Below are 19987 nucleotides of genomic sequence, written 5' to 3' on the forward strand. Positions count from 1 at the left end.
AGCCAATGAGATGCTTTCATCCCAACCACCTAACACGGATGGGATGAGATTTAACATTTCAAGTCTGAAATACTGGTTCTCAGTTGGAAAAGGGTAAGGTAAGGACAGAGTTGCTTCCCCGATTAAGGAGTTCAAGAATTCTGGGGTTCGTGAGTTCAGCAGCTGCAGTAATGTGGATGATGCTCCAGTCTGTCACAGTGAAGAGAGAGCTGAGTGTGAAAGCAAAGCTGCTGCTTTACTGGTCGACCTACATTCCCAACTTCAGCTATGGCTACGAGCTGTGGCATACAAGTGGTGGAAATGAGCTTCCTCTAGAGGCTGGCTGGGCTCAGTCTTAGAGATAGCAAGGGTCTCAGAGTAGAGCCGCTACTCCTCCACATCATAATGAGCCAGCTAAGGTAGTTAAATTATCTGACTCAAATTCCTTCTGGACACCTCCTAAGCGAGGTGTTTTGGATACTTCCAACTAGCGGGAGACCCAGTAACCCTCGAATCAATATATCTCTTGACTAGCTTGGGAAGGCCTCCCTTTTCCACCAGAAGAGTGGCTGTTGTCTGGCGAGGGGGAGACTCCTGCTTAGGCTGCTGCCCCAGTGACTCAGACCTCGATAAGTGTCAGAAAATGTATGAATGCATAGATCATGTAAGTATATTTAATTGCTGCTGAACTGAAAGCTCATATTTTGTGCAACGTTTTGTGAGAAAATACACAGTGTTAAATATGTTGCTTTGTGAGAAAATATACAGCGTTATAAATATGTTAACAAAATTTCTTTTATGTGCTATTACCGATATCACACTATGATGGATTGTTTACACAATCACTTCAGGAAAACATGTCACACACTGATAACAGCTTTGGAAACCATGATGAAGATGATATATGAGTGAGCAAGTTCTTCTGCATACGGGCCATCACAGCACATTAGCTTTAAATTGACGTGTCACTCAAAAACGTGGACATATCAATCTACTGTAGCAGATGTGGTGCCATGTCAGCATCTGTGCCCTGGCAAATAGGTTAAAGCAACTACACCCGCCCAGAGGCTCGCCATATCCTTTTCATCTACTGCATCTGTTTACTGCCAGTTATGTGTCGCAGGGGTGCCGAAACATCCTTTTCCATAGCCGTGTCCTCCTGAAGGATCCTGATGCTTTCCCTAGACAGGTGGGATATGCGATTCCTTTCAGCATTTTCTGTGTCCGCCTGAGGGTCACCTCCCTGTTGTATAGGGCTGAGCGCCTCAACGGAGAAGACTGATTTAATGTGATACATGATATTTTTGTAATGGAAAAACTGACATTTCATTTGAGACTCAGGGTGGACATGTTTGATGATTACTGGAAAGTACGGACAGAGTTTATTAAACAATTTAGATCAGATTTCATGGACGAGAGGAAGAACTGTCGTATAAAATACACTACAATTAGCTGCTACACACCGATCCTTGGTTTTATTTTTTCCTCTTCTTTCTGTTTTCTTTCCTTTTCTCTTGCCTTTCTTTTCTTTTGTATTGCTTAGATCTGTATGGCCTCAGGAAAAGCATAGTGTAATTAGCCAATGCAAATAGACTTTGTTCCTAAAATAAAAGGAAAAACATAAAAAATACAGTAGGGCTCTTGGTCAGAAAACAACCAAAGAACTAAAAAAAATAAATAACAAGAAAAAAAACTCAACTGGCTTCTTTGAACAAGTTCAGCTGGACGTGCTAGAGGACCTCAAGTGGGACTGACTCCTTTTGAAGCAAGAGTATGCATCGTATACTGAGGAGTGGCAACAGCAGCCTATGATGCCGCGAGTGGTAATTAAGTCTGTCAAAATCAACTAACTTTGTTAATTATCACATCATGTTACTCGTGAGATCGACGAGCTGCAAATGTCAAGCTGGAATTGAACCTGGGACTCACCACTCAGTGCATTATAATTCATGTGGCTTGCAACCTTGGCTGGTTGCTGCTGCCCTTGTTTTTGAAAGGCAGAGAGCAAAGTGAAAACTTCTGTGGAAAACTCAGCCAAAAGCTAGCAGGAGGAGATTGTTATGCCAGCCCTTTGCTGCAGGGCCTTGTGTCATCAGTAGCTGTAATCTGCTTCTGAGACGCTGCTGAAACGGGCTGCAGCATGTCTGGTGGAATCGCAAGCATTGTCTTGAGTGGGAGCGATCGGCTCTGGCAGCCGCATTAGAGCTGGAACAGGATGCTGCCGTCCCCCGTTGTACACAGGGATAAGGGAAGCATGGCCTTATGCTGCATTTGATCTACCTCGTATGTGAGAATACGGACGCCAAAATGAAAACATTTTCAACCTCTGCCAAGTTAGTGCACAAACTGGCAAAAACAAAACATGGCTACCCCAACCTTTTCTTTGTTTCCTTTTCCTCTACAGAAAACAAAAAAGGTCATGAATGTAGTGTAGTTTACTCATCTAAAGTAACACAAAAGCCAAAAAGAAGCAAAAGTCACAGTTTTACTCCATTAAAAGCAATATGAGAAAGATTTTATGTGTGGAAAATGCAGAGTCAGTGTTCAGAAACAGTATCCGATTTACTAAGTGTAAAAGTATTGTTTGTTTTCAATAGAGTCAGGAAATTCTTAGTTCCCAGTTGCTATCAAATGCAGCATTAAGCCCGCCTATGTTCATGCATGATTGGACGCACAAAGTTTAATGAAGCTTGCTATATGCTTACTGGAGCTGGCCTGCTTACAAGCATGATGAAATTAGCTCTGTCTTATCTATGTTTAAGGGCATAAGATGAACAATAAAAAAGCCTTAGTTCTGTACAGGGACCACTTTAAAAACACCAAATATGCAGCCTTAGTGGCAAAGGGACTATGTCAAGTTAGGATTCTCTAAGAGTTAACACAGCATTAGAAGGCATGATGAGATATCTCCAGTGGCCAGACATTTTCAGTTGGACATGACATTTGCTTCTTTGAGGTTTCAGGGCACAGAAGTGCTGGAGTCTTTGCAATTCCAAGGGGACAGCACACAGAGTATTTGAACACCTGGAGTTTCTCTGAAACTCAGAAAAGTCTGTCCCAGTGTAAAAAAATATATCATTGCTCATAAAAAAGAAAATGTTTACAGTCCTTCAGCTGAGAAAATAGTTTAAGTAGCAAAAATTAAAGGCAATAATTGGGTAGGATGACCGATAAGTGTCTTCACATGTTTTATGTCCACAAGAAATAAGAATATGAATGCCTGAGGTAGAGAAGTAGCAAAGAAGTAACAGAGGAGATATGGAAGTGAGAGGGAAGTTAGACTATGCTGTAGCATGCTGTGGAGATGCGTGGGGTGGTACTGTACCTCTGTTGCCAGTGACTGTGGGGTCTGAGGCGTGGGAGCCTAATAGTGCGGTAGGATCTGGAGTGATGGGATGTAGGGGGGGAGTGGTGGGTGGAGGCAGGGTGGTGGGGGCGTCTGGTGGAGGGCACAGATAAACACATATACACAAAATACAACAACAGCAAAATGAATTCACATGGGGAAAGTTAGATACGTTAAAAGAACACAAAGAAAAAAAAACTATATACAGTGATGGGAAACACAAAGGGAAAATTATGACACAATTCCAAGCATATAACATAAGATCACAGCACAAGAAAGCATGCCTTTTCCAGTATAAGGAAATGTGATGCCCTTAACAACATACATGAGTTGAGTGCATTACTGTTCCTGTTTTAGTGGGCCAGTAAGGCTTTCTCACTGATTCTGAAATGATCAGCGATGTTAAGAGTCCCAATCTTCTACATTTTGTCCGTCAACTCTGATTTCAAGTATTCTGTCTTTGAATTGTGAAGGCAATTTGTTTAGCAAAAGAGCAGAATTAACCTTAAATCTGCTAATGCTGGCGACTGTCTCTGGAGATGGACCCTGCACTAGCAACCTTTCAACATGTGAGAGGGAAGACAGCTGATGATTTGAAAACGTAATCTGACAAATGGATTAAAAAAAAAATCGGTTAAGCTCTCATTTCCGTGTTGAATTTTGGCTTCTCGCTACAGGATAATAGTAAAACTGATCGTTTCTCACTGTCACATGTTAAAGCTACAGAAAAAAGTGAGAGCGAAACATTGGGTGACAAAGTTAATGAGGTTACATTACCACCTTGGCTTTTATGTTTATGTCACTCTGCATTTTATGGTGATCCAGAAGCTTTTAATTGGCTCTCGTAGTCTTTCTCTGGGCCAACTGTCCTCTGTGTCTTGGTGACATTTCAGCCTTAGCGTGACTCACTAAGCAGCTAACTGCATGTCTTCGGGAAAGAGGGAAGAGAGAAAATGTCCCCTTGTTCGAGAACCATTAAAAAGGTATTTTCCAAGAATTATGGAGGCAATTGTGAAAGGCTAAAAGGTGTGATAATCACTAATGAAGGATAGGAACAGACTGGGTGCCATTTCAAGAGAACAAGTAATGAATCTGAATAGGACTTTTTGACCCTCCCGCACCCAATTGTCTTTTTTCTGGCAGAGAATTTGTCAGTTTAATAACATCACTGTCATTACATGCATTGGTTATTCTTGCTGCAGCTTCAGAAGAAATTGTTAGGTGCGGTGGCGCGCCATGACAAGTGTGAGCAATCCACTAATTAAATAAGAGCCACAGCTAATTGCTTAATTAATCATAGAATTTTCAAGAATTCAGCACTTTTGGAGTTTAAACAAAGACAAAAATGTAAAGACATCTCCTGGTGCTTTTAGCAAACAGTGAAAGGGATTTCCTGATAATTTTACAGCTCAAACAATTAATCAACTAGTAAAAGAAATGTTCGATGGAATGAAAGAGGTTAAAAAAAATCTAAAGGTCTCTAACAGCACTGTTTCAGAATCGCCTCCTTTAATAAAACCTATGGACAGGATTTGAATTTGAAGCTGAAAGGTATCATACATTTTTGATGGTATACATAATCAGTCTTCACTCATCCTATTTTGTGGCTTTGAACTCAAAGAAGGGATCTTTAACTAAATACCTGAGCGATATACTCTACACCAACGGTATTTTAAAAGCATCAGCAATTATCTGCAAAAATCTGACAGACAGAATATATATAGCAAATGAAACTCATTTGCATCTTTGCAGTAACCTTGTCTCAGCAGATACTGCGTGTGCGTACTAAGTTTAAATTTCAGTGATATGAGTAATTAGAAAGATGTAAGGTTTCTATACCTAATCCTTACCTTGATTTTGTCACATGGCATTCTGCATAAAATAAGCATATTTTGTATTGCCTTTTACATCCCCGAACATCTGCTTGCGTGGACTTGCGTTATATTTCAAAATTTACAGCATTTACTTAGAGAAAGGCTGAATGGCTTATACGTTCATCGCACTCTCATTAAATAAATCTAATTGCATGAACGAGTATTTCATTTTGTTCTGTCATTCATCACTCTTGAGGTTTCCACAGCCCTTTATGACCTATTCATAGTAACCTGTGTTACTCGGGTAGCTCGGTTTTATACTCAAAAGTTTGTAATTAGATTTTTCATTACTTTCTGTTTTTAAATAAAAGAGCTCATGTAATATTATTAATGCTATGTTTTTCTTCATCTCCACTTCTTAACGTCAGAACGACCTGTTTTTTAATGATCACGCACTGTTTCTATAACACAGTGAAAAGAGATGTTTTACTGCTTTGCTATTTTTTAAAGCATTATTACTTAATGCCAAGAGACAAATGGCAGTGAAGAAGCGGAAGAGAGGAAGAACTATCTGTTTTCCCTGACACTGAGTCCCTTTATCCTCCACCTCCTCTGGCGTTACTAGGAATTACTTATCCTTCCTGGTGATATTCCTGACAACGCAGCACTAAATTTTGCCTCTCTCACACATTTCCCTCCTAGTGTGTTGTGTGTGTGTGTGCGTGTGTATCTGGGACACAGGTTTATTTAAGGAAAGGCGTTGGTGGCATTTGTGTCACCTGGGGCCCTTATTCTCCCTGTGAGGGATGGTACCACTAATCACTATTAGCATTGATACAGTATGCAGATCAGGAGGTATTATAATCCTGTATTTTTTCAATGGTGTTTTGTACTCATGCCTATGAGGTTCATACTTTTCACAATTTTTACATAGCTTTGTTGGAAACCAAGTTTTCCTCTTGAAGCTTTTTTCCCCCAGTGGTGTCATATTAGTAACTGACTGACTTACTTTTTTATATTGTGTCATGAAATGCAATTATCCATATTTCAGTGCTTCCCCTGAACTCACCATAGACGTAGAGTACATATTGAGCACTGCTGGTCCCTAGGTGGTTGCTAGCTTCACAGCGGTAGGTCCCATTGTCTGTCTTGTTAAGAGACGTAAAGGTAAGCTCTCTTCCTTCTACAATCATCCTGTCCAGGTCAGGAAGTTCACTTCCATCCTTTGTCCACATCACAGGATCTGGCCTAAAAGGTAAGAGAATATGTAAGAGAAAGAAAGCATGCTGCATCTAGGTCTAATCTATAAAACACTATATGAAAGCATGATGTCAATCAATTAATGAAAATTTTTAGAGACTTACGAAGGGTTTCCTTTGGAGACACACTCCAACTTCAAGTACTGACCCTCCTGAGGGACTTCAAGGGAATGGGTGATCTCCACACGAGGAGCATCTAAGACAAACAGAGAGACGGCTGAAATTGAGGGAAGAAAATATAAAACATTGTTTTCACATTTTCTTGACATAAATGGGATACATATATATATTCCCCTGAGATGAGCTTCTCTAAGCATGCCTCAGGCAGGTGGATGGTGATGAGGAACAGGAAGAGGAATTATCCTAGACAACCAAGCCCCCACATGTGTAACTGGCTGACATCAGGAAACCCTACTGGTTGATAGAAAAGGACAGCGTAAAGGACGGTGTAGCGGCAGCACAAGAGCAGGCCTTAAGCACTAGATCCATATAACAGGAGTCTACCACAGGACCCAAGTTGCTGACTTTGCAAAGGGCCCCTGGAGACTATCCAACACATAGCACAGGGTGTAAGATCCAAGCTGGCAACAGCTTGTTGGAAGATCCAACAACAACCAAGGAACAACCACAAAGAACATCTGTGCTGCATATGGACTAAAAGTCCCCAAGTCCCAATGTCAGAGTAGAACAAAGGGGGTAAATTCCTGTGGTTCTTCTACTTCCAGACAGACAAGCTGCTGGCCAACAAACCAGGTGATAGTTGTGGCTGACAAGCAGAAGAAGACTGAAGTTCTGATAGATGTGGCAGACAACAAGATCAAGAAGAAGTAGCATGTAAAAACAGAGAAGTATCAGGAGCTGAAGGATCTGAAAGGTAAAGTCCAAAGTAGTCCCAGTGATAATAGGAGCAATGGGAGCTATAAACCCGAAACTAGAAAAGTAGCTCCAGCAGATTCCAGGAACAACATCCAAGGTAGTGGATAATGAACAGAACCCTCAAAACACAGCATTTGGATCACACACACATACAATCCCAGGGGGTGATATAAATATTATAAATATATTTGGACAATTGGACAGTACATTTTTGCCCAGACCAAGGGATACTGACTGAATAAAATACTAGTGCCTAAATGTAAAATTATAAATGCAAGATCACAGAAAATCAGCTCTGAAATAGTGCATTTACATACAATGATGGAGGCCTCATTAGTTGAAATGTTCTCTAACTGGGTTCAACAGCCATAAAAGCTCCCATTACCATGGCTATTTACAGTAGTTACTGCCTTTTATTGGTTTGAATTTTCTGTTATCCATTATGCTCATGTGTACACTTCATATATGTGTTTGAGTGCTGTACTTTGCGTCTACACTCACAGTGGACCTCCAGTACTTCAGTGGCCTGCTGTGGTGCTTGTGTGAGTGCCACGTGGTCCACTCTGCAGGTGTAGGCCACTCCATCATCATTTCTGTCCACTTGCAGCTGTAGAGAGCTCCGTACTGTAAATGTCTTCCCACTTGCATTCACCTCTTTGGCACCTTGGGAGAGAATTGCATTCTGTCACGGTTGCAGCACATTTATCTTATAAGGTGAGATAGCTACGAACCAATGTGTTACAACCACTGGCAGATTCCACCCTAGTCTTCGATTCATACAGAACACATGCCTATCATGCAAAACAATTAGTGCCTAAAATTTTAATGTACCTTCATAGTGATTTTCATTACAGGTATACCTGAAACGGGTCACATTTCACTAGTTTAAGAGCAAGGATCATTTTTCCATATGAATAGGGTGATTAACTTGTTTTTTAAACTCAACCAATGTACAGGATCAACATTGCACTGACCCGTCACATTGTTGTGATTGTCTTAGTTTTGCAATATAGGTTAAAAAAAATCCTTTGTTTTAAGAAAAAAAAAAACTCTCTTCTACAACAATTTCAAGTGTTCTCTTTATTAATTTATAGAATAGAATACATATTTTACATATCAAATTATCCAAATTTGCATTACTGCATTTGCTGGTGACTGAATATTGAGTTAGCATTAGCCAAGAATATGGCTAATGCTAACAGCCAATCAATCCAATATACAAAATATGCAAACAGAGCTCTTACTAAGCACTAAGAAATGTATTATAAGAGCTGCTTGTATTTAAAGCTACAACATGCTCTAGTAATGTTACAATCATCTTACTATTCTCCAGTTACATGCTGCAAAAGATTACAATAGATTTGAAGCTACCCTATTGTAGCTCTTTTACTGTTATTGTACTGTAAGTTCACTTTGTTGCATATCTAGGCTACCTCAGTACGAATTCAACCTGGATTTTGCTGCAGGCAGTGTTAAAATGAAACGCAGCTGCCTCAACTTTAAGTTGTGGCTCTTTGAATGCATATATTTACACTGTTAACATTTCTGATTACGTGTGGCCTCACCTGTCATCTCTGCATGTGCTCCCACTCAGCTTGTACAAATCAACACTTTCATGCACTTCATATCTATCCGACCTTTTGGTCTGATTCATCTGCCTGACAACTACTTCAAAAAACATTACCAGTGGAAACCAGACAGTAATTGGCAGTAATTAAATTAGCCTGTTAGCAAAGTGTCATTATGCACAGTTCTCTTTATCAGTACAATTTGTTCTCAGAGATATCCCAGCAACACCTGCTATCCTAAGCAATCAGTTGTTGCATCTCCCTGTGACCACCAATATCCCAGACACCGCAAAGATAGTGGAAAAATCCTACAACCAGCTTAAATTTGGAATATTCCACATTCCATCATTTCTTCTCTGACACTGTAGTCTTTTGATAAACTAAATGTGTTTGATTCACAGGTTATAACCTGCCCTCAAGTTTATGACTGCCATATCAGAGCCCTTGAAATGCTATCAGTTAGTGATAAACCTTCCTCTCTAAAAGCAAAGTACCTCAAAGGCAGAGATGTCCTTCAAAGTGGAAAATGAGACTTCTGAACCACAGACTTTCCCTTTCTCTGTCAAGCTGTCCTTGAGTACCCTGACCTAGTAGATCAGTGGTTCTCTGTGAACTCTACATGACCACAGTTACATCACAGAAGTAGTAACTTCTAATGCTTCTAATTCTTCTTCCTCCTAATGTTTTTGTTACCTTTTCTAGAAACCTAAAGTTTAAGAAAATTACTACTGCGCTGAAACTTTAGCACCCTCTTAAAGGGATCTCACCTAAAACCAGAATATATCAGGAAATAGCTAGTGTTTAGAGAAATTAGACACCAGAACTGAGAGCAGATGATGACATTAGTCACAAACATTTTCTCAGAATGTTTGTGCTGCCACTGGAAAATAAGGTATACGTGTTCCTAAAAACTTGGGAGCTGTTATATATGCATTATGCAATACAAATTAGCATCCTCTTTCAGACCACATATCTCCCACTTAACTCAACAGCCTTTCACAATTCAACGCCACTAGGTTGTTGTTTTTTTTGTTTTTTTTTACTTACTGGCTGTCTTACTTGATGATAATTATCTAAACATATCCACCTCCAAGGAGTTATTTTAAAACCTTCTTTTTCTCAGTAAAATCTCTACAGCCAGTCGTCAACAAAAGGTGTTTGGTCTGTTTACATTATGCCAGCGGCCAGTTTTTAAAAATCATATCAAGTCGCTACATCCTACTCAGAGTTTCTTTTCAAACAAGAAAAGAATTCCCTCCTATAATGTATTCAACACTCCAGGCTTATCTCTGCATTGAGATGTTGCCCTGCTTTGTCAAAAAATATGTCCTTCTTTTTCAGTTTTTATATATATCATAAGTGTATTGTATGTACCGTACCTCTCATGCTGACCGCCTTTGTTTGTACCTCCTAAAGAGACTGTTTACGCTCCACATCTTTCTTTCCTCTGTGCTCATCTGCTCCACTTTCCAAGCCTCTCCACCCTACTGTCTCCTCTCTCTCTCAATTCTGCCAATCAACTATTCTGCTCAGCCACTTCCCCCAACTGAGGCAATGAGCCCGCCTCCCCTAGAGATGAATGACTGACAGGTCTGCAGTGTTAGCAACATCTATGCGAACAACGGGGGAGAGAGAAAATGGCTGCATTTCACAAAGAAGATACAGGAGATGACAGAGGAAAAAAAATGACGGCTAAAATAAATTACATCTAACTTGTAGTATCAATAGTTTATTTTAGGAGTGCAAACATTTTCTTTCCATTTCTATTACTTATGGCAGGTCCTAATGAACTGATACTCCCTGCCTCTTTGTCAACACACGAGTCCAACCTGTCTTTCTCCTCCTTTCTGCAACACTAGAAGGTTCCTTCTAAAGAAATGCCCTTTTAAAAATTCAAACATGCTATATCTGTTTTTGCTCTTTTTGATTTTTTGGTAATTTGTAGTAAGTTCAATAATCACATCATAATTAAAAAAGGTCCTTCAGATATCTGCAAGATGGGTGGATAGGAAGAAAAAAAAAAGTCAAACGTCTTTTTCTTCTTGTTCACTTGTGCTACAGTCAGCTGATTTCAGTCTGTGCGCAGAGAGGAGGAACATGGAGTGGTCTGTACCTTTTGAGGAATGGATGTACAAACATTTCTTTTATTTTTATGCCACGGGAAGACAAGAGTATGTTGGTAAAGTGCAAACTGAATCCAGGGCAAAGAATCTGCACTTTGCAAACATCTGTGTGGACAGCATGCTAACAGAAAACTGGCAAAGAACCCAGTGTGATCTTAAAGCCTGAACTTCATCAGTAAGGCAGCGATGAACAATCAGACTTGTAATAGTGGAGCCTCTATTTCTACTTATACATGTTTCAGTTACAGTAGAATTGAAGCAGAATTTGCTTTGAAGTTTCTCTGGGCTGATTTCAAGTTTGCTTTGTGTTGTTGGCTTTGTGTTCATAATTAAAGAGTAAAAGAACGATCTTGTGTATTTGTGTCAGTGTGTTGGACTGAAGTGCTTCAAAACTGCCTTAATTCTTTGTGGTATAGATTCAACGGGATGCTGGAGTCATTCCTTAGAGATTATGGTCCATATGTGCAGGAAAATCCCAGTAGATCAGGAGGTTCTGAAAAAGTCAGACCAGCCCATCTGGCACAAATAACCAAAGCACATTCAAAGTCACTTAAACCTTTTGTCCTCATTCTGATGCTTGGTTTGAACTTGTTGACCATGTCTACACGCCTAAATGCACTGAGATGCTGCTATATGATTTGCTGATTCAATATTTGTTTTAAAGAGCAGTTAAATGGGCGTAGCTAACGAAGTGGCTGGTGAGTATAATATATATTTCTATCGCTCAGCATCGCTGATTCAACAAGGTCATGGAAACATTCCTCTGAGATTTTGGTCCATATGGACATGATGGTATTTTACAGCACATTTCCAAAGAGGATAAGAAGTTACAGTGTTTTTATTTTATAAAAACAATTTTTATGTAAATCAAAAGATTGTGATGACTGAATAAACTGAAGGTATCATCTTGAATTATGCAGTCTGATTATACACACAGAAAGGCTGCTAAAGACACAAATTTAAGTACTTCAATCATTGTAATGCGCACTTGGCGATGCTCCTAATGTTCTATTTTTCACAGTAGACTTTCAGCAAGTTAGTTAGTTATCTTATAATATTACTATATCTGAGTTTTATATTGTAATTCTATTTTTGAAGTTCTTTGATTGTAAATATGCTTGCATTGAAATAAAACTGCTGGAAAGACTCAAAAAACGACTTTCTCTAGTGTATAATTTGGCCGTTTAATTTAAGAGTGTGGATTCCTTTTTTTTTGTCATGGAATTTTAAATGGTCTCTGATTGCTTGCGTGTGATTCAGGATGAGAGCACAGAAACTGACATGCTCGCTCAAAGTTTAATTTCATTAACATTATAATTCCCGAGTCTTCTGAGATCCACTTCGAGAACATAATCACAGTTGTCCAACACCAAGTAAGACTTCATCAATAAAGAGCAGCAATCAGCATGCACAAAAGTGTGTGTGTGGAAGTGTTTGGATAAGAGTTGATGTAATTGGTCCATAAATACAGTATCTTATCACATTTTAAACACAGCTGAAAAGAGCAGCTGCCATTGACGTGCCATTAAAGCTCTCGCGTGTCAATCGAAGAAGAAAGAAAAACTGTTACATGACAGACATATTATATTCAGTGGCTTGAGTAAGAAAAGTTGCAAAAGATTCAGCAATTTTTTTTTTTTACATGTATATGTAATGTTAAAAAGGAAATAAAACCAGAAAGCATTTTTTAACTGACAGAAAAAATAATTCTGTAGAGGAAAAAACTGCAGTGAACACAACATCCACTGACCTGAAGGTGAAGGCGAAGCATCACTGTTAAACGTTCTTACCTAACTTCACATATGGCTATGAACTGTGGGTAGTGACTGGAAGAATAACATCTCAGATACAAGCAGCAGAAATGAGCTTCTTTTGAAAGGTGTCTGGGCTCATCCTTAGATATAAGGTGAGGAGCTCAGTCATTCAGAAGGGGGCTTAGCGTAGAGCTGCTGCTCCTCAGCATTAAAATGAGCCAGTTGAGGTGGTTTTGGCATGTCAGAAAGACACCCTGGAACTGACCCTGCGAGATTATTTCTTTTGCCTTGCATGGGAAAGCCTTGGTGTCCCCTCAGAAGAGCTGGAGGTGGCTGGTGGTTGGGAAAAGGGTAGCAATGGCATCTCGGATTAGATTGCTGACACCGTGACCCAAATAAGCAGTAGCAAATGGAGGGATAACTGGAAATAATGTGAAAAAATACTGTAGCAAATTTTAGCTTTTATTTAAAAATCATATTCATTTGTTATTTATTCTCATTACAAACACACTCTGTAGACCCGATATAATAAAAAAGGAGAAAAAAATGGCACTATGCTGCCATATGCACCTGTGGTACCTCTTTTCCGCAAATAGCCTGGTAGTATTTGGCTACAAATGCGGTTGTTTTGTGGGTGGGTGCTCATGGCTCTGTATCAATGGTGTGAGCCAAGACAGAGCCTCAGAGGATTAGAAATGGAAATGACAGGCGTACAATGAGAGAATCTGACCCCTTTAAGCGATTTCACAGGAGAGAGTTGAAGCCGAAGAAGAGAACATAGAGGGACCGACAAGAGAGACCGAGGAGGTCTGCTGGGGTTGTGGAGGAATCATGAGCAACAGTGCCAGACCTGACTAATCCTGGCGGCAGGGGCCCGAGGGCTGACGCAACATACCCTGAGCTGCATCCCATCTGAGAATTAAAGCAACTTGCACAAGCAAGAACAATATCAAATCTTTTACGGGTGAGAGTGAGAATAATCAAAATATATGCGAGACTAAACACTATTTTAAATTTAAATTCGCTGAAATACACAATATTACCAGAAAATATTGGCAGATTAGCACCTATGTATGCTGTTCCCTTTGCCTGCCAGATGAGCTGCATAACAATAAGGATGAGTAAACTTTAACAAGAGCAAGAATATGCAGCAAGCTCCCGCTCTAGCGAGGTGTGGAGATGATATATCGTGCTGTCCACCATCTTCTCGCTTATTCCTGCTACTGTGCAGCGTTCAGGGAGCTTGTCTGTTGGCTGTCTGTAAGCATCTTCCCCTGACTGATCTGCCTTACCAGCTAGACTCTGTGCTTAACTGACGTGTGACTACAACCGGGGGGAGCACTGTTAAATGTTAGGAGACTTCCTATCACTGCCTGGCAGACCAGTATCATAATGTCCTTTCTGACATGAAACTCCCTGAGCATTCACAGCGAAGAAGCGTGTACTGCGGATTTGTGAAGACGGTTTTTCACTCTAGAAGGAGCGGTCTGGTCAGTCTCAGTGTCTTGACATTTAAAAAAAATGGACAGGTGCTCCACCTTTAGGACGTGGCTTTTAATGGGCACAGACAGTGGGCGTAGCAATATGATCTCTTCTTCTGTGCGCAAGTCTAAATCTGTTAACCTCAAACTCACAGGATGAGTCGGATATACCTTTTGCACTTACGCCCTTTATTCTTAACATATTGTTTTTCAAAGCTTTGAAAAAAAAAACTCATTTTTTTTTCAAACTCATTGTAAAAGTAACAAAAAAGGTGGAACATCTTGTTTGTCCATTTGAGTCCTGTATCTTAATGCTGATTAATATAGAAACAGATTTCCACAGATCATATGTCAGATGTGCATGTTTGCAAGTACTTTGTTGTGCACATGTAACAGGATAGAGAGGGTAAAGAGGTATTTTTGTGTGTGCATCTAACGCATCTTTTATTCATGTCACCGTGACTTGCAGGAGCCATCTTGAAATTACATCTTTAATGGTCATTGATCCGCAGCACCCCGGGGAGCTGGATAGTATAAATGTAGTCCCAACGCAGACTTTTTTATGTATTGTGCAAAGCTCTCTAACACTGCCCAAGCAGCTGAAAAGTGTATTTTTTTCTTTTAACTGCAAAACTTCTTTAAATTTTTGAACTTGATTCATAGTGGGATGTTCACAGTGTTCACATTTTTTCCTCTTTCCCTTCACCTCTTCAACCCCATTCGAATGTTTGAATAGTGAGTAGCACCAAATTCTGGCCAATTAACCATAAATGAATACAGTCAGTAGTATTTGAGTGATAGTGTAGCAAAATGTGAGGTCACAATGACCTTAAATAGTGTTCAGACCTTGTCCTTCACTAACAAGTTTGACAACTGAATAGGGATGCGACTGCAAACGAATTTGAATCAAATCTCTGTGTTTTTTTCCCCTTAAGCCCCCTTGGAATAGAGCTATTGCGTTACATGATGGAGCAATAACCTCTACAGTTTAGGTCAGAGAGTATGATAATGCTAGTCTGATAGAGAACATCCCCACCCTTATTTGAAATAAATATTCATTTCATCTCTGCCTTGCTTGGTCTCCACACAGCTCCCCCTGGTTCAGCGGTGTGTAAACAACTTCTACATGTGGTGATATTGGAAGAGGTCTCTCTGGGTTATGGTGTGTAACTGAGATAGAAATATATCATTACTGGGTGGGGACTGAGGGGATCTGAGGGACAAAGAGACTGAGAAATAAGAATATTGGATTCTGTTCCACACACACAAGCTTATGTCCTTACATGCACGCTGTCTGCTCCATCTGTCTGTTTTGCTCATGCAGGCGCGCACGTATACAAAGATGTACACACCCACATTTAGCATAGGGTGTCTGTTAACTGCATGCGAATGGGTGATGGACTGCTCCAGTGGCTCTGCCAGTAATATAATCTTCTCTATTCCCCCAGATCCCACACCAATATGTCACAATTGTCATTTATTCCCAGCATGGTCGCTCACAATCAGATGGCTTTTCACATTGAACACACCCTGATCCTGTCAGGATGATGAACACTTGAAGTGCACTCCAATCCACCTACACGTGCATAGATACATCGTGTATTAACACATGCTGTTTTCTATTTGCTTGCTTTTAGGTGCTTTTTTTCTTTTTAGTCTGTTATTTTGGAGGACATCCCAGACCACCAGCCATCAGACGCATACTATTGGTTTCATTTCATTTTAACCATTTAAATGCAACCCCGTTTCTTTATATACAGTGGGGCAAAAAAGTATTTAGTCAGCCACCGATTGTGCAAGTTCCCCCACCTAAAATGATGACAGAGGTCAGTAATTTGCACCAGAGGTACACTTCAACTGTGAGAGACAGAATGTGAAAAAAAAATCCATGAATTCACATGGTAGGATTTGTAAAGAATTTATTCGTAAATCAGGGTGGAAAATAAGTATTTGGTCACCTCAAACAAGGAAAATCTCTGGCTCTCACAGACCTGTAACGTCTTCTGTAAGAAGCTTTTCTGTCCCCCACTCGTTACCTGTATGAATGGCACCTGTTTGAACTCATCATCTGTATAAAAGACACCTGTCCACAGCCTCAAACAGTCAGACTCCAAACTCCGCCATGGCCAAGACCAAAGAGCTTTCGAAGGACACCAGGAAAAGTATTGTAGACCTGCACCAGACTGGGAAGAGTGAATCTACAATAGGCAAGCAGCTTGGTGTGAAAAAATCAACTGTGGGAGCAATCATCAGAAAATGGAAGACATACAAGACCACTGATAATCTCCCTCGATCTGGGGCTCCATGCAAGATCTCATCCCGTGGGGTCAAAATGATCATGAGAACGGTGAGCAAAGATCCCAGAACCACACGGGGGGACCTGGTGAATGACCTGCAGAGAGCTGGGACCAAAGTAACAAAGGTCACCATCAGTAACACACTACAACGGCAGGGAATCAAATCCCGCAGTGCCAGACGTGTTCCGCTGCTGAAGCCAGTGCATGTCCAGGCCCGTCTGAAGTTTGCCAGAGAGCACATGGATGATACAGCAGAGGATTGGGAGAATGTCATGTGGTCAGATGAAACCAAAGTAGAACTTTTTGGTATAAACTCAACTCGTCGTGTTTGGAGGACGAAGAATACTGAGTTGCATCCCAAGAACACCATACCTACTGTGAAGCATGGGGGTGGAAACATCATGCTATGGGCCTGTTTTTCTGCCAAGGGGACAGGACGACTGATCCGTGTTAAGGACAGAATGAATGGGGCCATGTATCGTGAGATTTTGAGCCAAAACCTCCTTCCATCAGTGAGAACTTTGAAGATGAAACGAGGCTGGGTCTTCCAACATGACAATGATCCAAAACACACCGCCCGGGCAACAAAGGAGTGGCTCCGTAAGAAGCATTTGAAAGTCCTGGAGTGGCCTAGCCAGTCTCCAGACCTCAACCCCATAGAAAATCTGTGGCGGGAGTTGAAAGTCCGTGTTGCTCGGCGACAGCCCCAAAACATCACTGCTCTCGAGAAGATCTGCATGGAGGAATGGGCCAAAATACCAGCTACTGTGTGTGCAAACCTGGTAAAGACCTATAGTAAACGTTTGACCTCTGTTATTGCCAACAAAGGTTATGTTACAAAGTATTGAGTTGTATTTTTGTTATTGACCAAATACTTATTTTCCACCCTGATTTACGAATAAATTCTTTACAAATCCTACCATGTGGATTCATGGATTTTTTTTTCACATTCTGTCTCTCACAGTTGAAGTGTACCTCTGGTGCAAATTACTGACCTCTGTCATCATTTTAGGTGGGGGAACTTGCACAATCGGTGGCTGACTAAATACTTTTTTGCCCCACTGTATATATATATAAAAGGAAATAAATATATTGTAATGTTTTGTGAATGGCAGCAGCCTTTCAGTGTCTTATATAACAAGGTGTCATATATAACAAGTTAGACCGACTGGGTCCATTCACACCTTCTTATTTGTACAAGAAATGGTCCAGTTAGTGGCAGACATGCTTTAGTGATTGACAAAGCAGAACTAAATATGTAAATGTGCCTGTGTCAATCATATTGTTGAGCGCTGGCTTTTCCCTGAACCAAACATGTCCTGAATATGTCTGATAAATAAATTGCAGAAAGCAACTACACTGCAGGCATCTAATTAAAAAACCGAAAACAAAAAAAGACAACCATGCTGTTTAAACTAAAAAGTTTAACTTGGAACACTTTTTATGTTATCTTTACAAAACATAACATTTTCAAAACATTGAAATCTGTCAGCTTTTTATGAAACAGTTCTTTATGGACCGACACGTACTTGTCAAGGAAGACAGATTATTATAAGGGATCCATGTTTTTTCCCCTTTGAGACCAGCACTCTTCAAAGTTTTCTATTTACTATTCATGAATTTGTTTGGTTAGAGGTGACTTTTTCAGGTGTTGGTAAATCGCTTCGCTCAGATCCAGTGTGCGAGATTAACAAAGCTCGTTTTAGGAGAGACCTCGTTCTGAGCATTTCCGAACAAAAGTGATGACACAGATTCAATCTCATCATCAAAGTAATTAAAATGAAAGATAAACATGATATCTGCTTAAAACTGTGTAGAAAACCAGCATTGATTTAGTCTTATCTGAGAGCATGTCTGCACCATAGAAAATCCTAAAGCCAGATAGCAGTCTGAGCTGTCTGGACTTAAACACGGGTGGAAAGGGTGTAGCGGCAGAAACTCAGGGAGCTTTTCAGTAAATTCAGCGTAGGCCAAACATCCTTTGGGATTGAAATTCTTGACGAGTCCAACTGCGGGTCTGACAACAAATTTCTAATCTGACATTTATATTTTGTCTCAAGGTTCTGCTTTATAAACGGCGGCTCCGAGGCACATTTTAGAAACAACTACATCAAACAATATATTGTTATACAGTTATTAAAGCATTGAAATAAAGACAGCGGTTGCCCATGTTCAGCAGCAAATTATAGCATCTGACCTTAATGAGAGAGCATATCCTCTTGAGATTTTCTCTACTTTAAGCCACAGAGGATATCACTGACTACCTGTTTCTGTGGTAAATTAAAAGAACATAATGTCCTGGCTACCAGTGCCTTACAGGGAGCTCTTCTCTCAGTAGTTGGCCACTGGGAGTAGCAATAATCACCCGTAGAGACACAATAAGCCTGCAAGGAAAAAATACTCAGCCTGCTAATTAGTTTGTAATCTGTTATATGCTATATGCTTGTTCTTTGGAAGGGGAACAAAAGAAATACTAAGTGTAGTGGGTAAAATTACAAAAGAGTAAAAAGAAAAAACCCAACAACAACATTAATTGAAAGAATGTGATTTTACTTTAAATGTTTATGTTAAATATTATAATAATTAAAGAAGTTAGCATGCTCTGCACTTTACCAGGTGATTTATAAGGTGTCTCAGCAGAAGCAGAAGCATCTATTGATAAAGTAATTTTAAAAAACACACATAAAGAAAAAACATCCCATTTAGTTACAAGAAGAAATATGTGCCAGAGACATGACAGACATAACTAATTTAGTCTGCGACAGCCGAAATAAAAGTATTAAAATGCCAAGTTAATAAGACAAAAAATTATCTTTGCATTGGCAAAAAAACATTTTATGTGCTTTATTAATCCTTTGTATTAGGAGGGAAATTAATGTTGGGGAGTTTCTGTCTCGCGCATCCCAAATCCTTCTCATAAAGCCTATTCTGCTACATTTAATTGGGTATTCAGAATGTGTAACACCTGCCTGCTTGTTATTCTTATTAGGTTTCAGTGATCTGTTGGGTTATACAAAGATTTTGACAGCGTCTTCCTAGAAATTTGCATTGTTTTCTGGCAGTTAAAAAGTCAATGTGTGATTTTCAATCCAATTCAGCAGTCATTTAAATTAGAAAAAAGGCAATTTGCATTTTGATATCTGACTTTAATCTGCCTTCTGAATCAACAGAGAAACCTTTGTAAGAGTTCTTCAGCTGTGATGATCTGTGACAGTCTGTCCAACTGGGTTATATACTTTATTTGATACACAACTGCATCTGTTCCTCCTCTCCCTGAAAAACTTTATTTCATCATTTCATGTCCAAATCTCTTTTATCAGTTTTCTCTCTCCTCTCCCCTCCTTCCTTCTCTCTCCCACTCTCGCTGTCTCGTTCAATTACAAAGCGGACGGTTCATCAAGTAGAACAGAGCGGGAGCAGGGTGGAAATGAGGTATGTAGTCCAGTCAGTGAGATTTAGAACAGCCCTCTAATAACAAGGGAGGTTAATG

The 19987-nt window shown here is 40.0% G+C and overlaps 1 protein-coding gene across 5 annotated transcripts in view; it reads right to left on the reverse strand.

Annotated features, from left to right (window-relative positions):
• The window catches only part of cadm2a (cell adhesion molecule 2a), a 211446-nt gene that overhangs the window by 18655 nt on the left and 172804 nt on the right, over positions 1 to 19987 (reverse strand). For 3 of the 5 annotated variants that reach the window (XM_085289106.1, XM_085289105.1, XM_085289107.1), the window contains 4 exons: positions 7776 to 7937; positions 6504 to 6594; positions 6209 to 6387; positions 3305 to 3418 (listed from right to left, as the gene is read on the reverse strand). In XM_085289106.1, the coding sequence (XP_085145232.1) occupies positions 3305 to 3418; positions 6209 to 6387; positions 6504 to 6594; positions 7776 to 7937 (546 nt within the window). The remainder of the gene's footprint in view (positions 1 to 3304; positions 3419 to 6208; positions 6388 to 6503; positions 6595 to 7775; positions 7938 to 19987) is intronic. The other 2 variants (XM_085289110.1, XM_085289108.1) reach the window with 1 other exon arrangement.

The sequence above is a fragment of the Mchenga conophoros genome, linkage group LG10 (genome assembly GCF_057382185.1).
Source record: "Mchenga conophoros isolate Kocher_MC1m ecotype Shallow Benthic linkage group LG10, M_conophoros_male_GT1.1, whole genome shotgun sequence".
NCBI lineage: Eukaryota > Metazoa > Chordata > Actinopteri > Cichliformes > Cichlidae > Mchenga > Mchenga conophoros.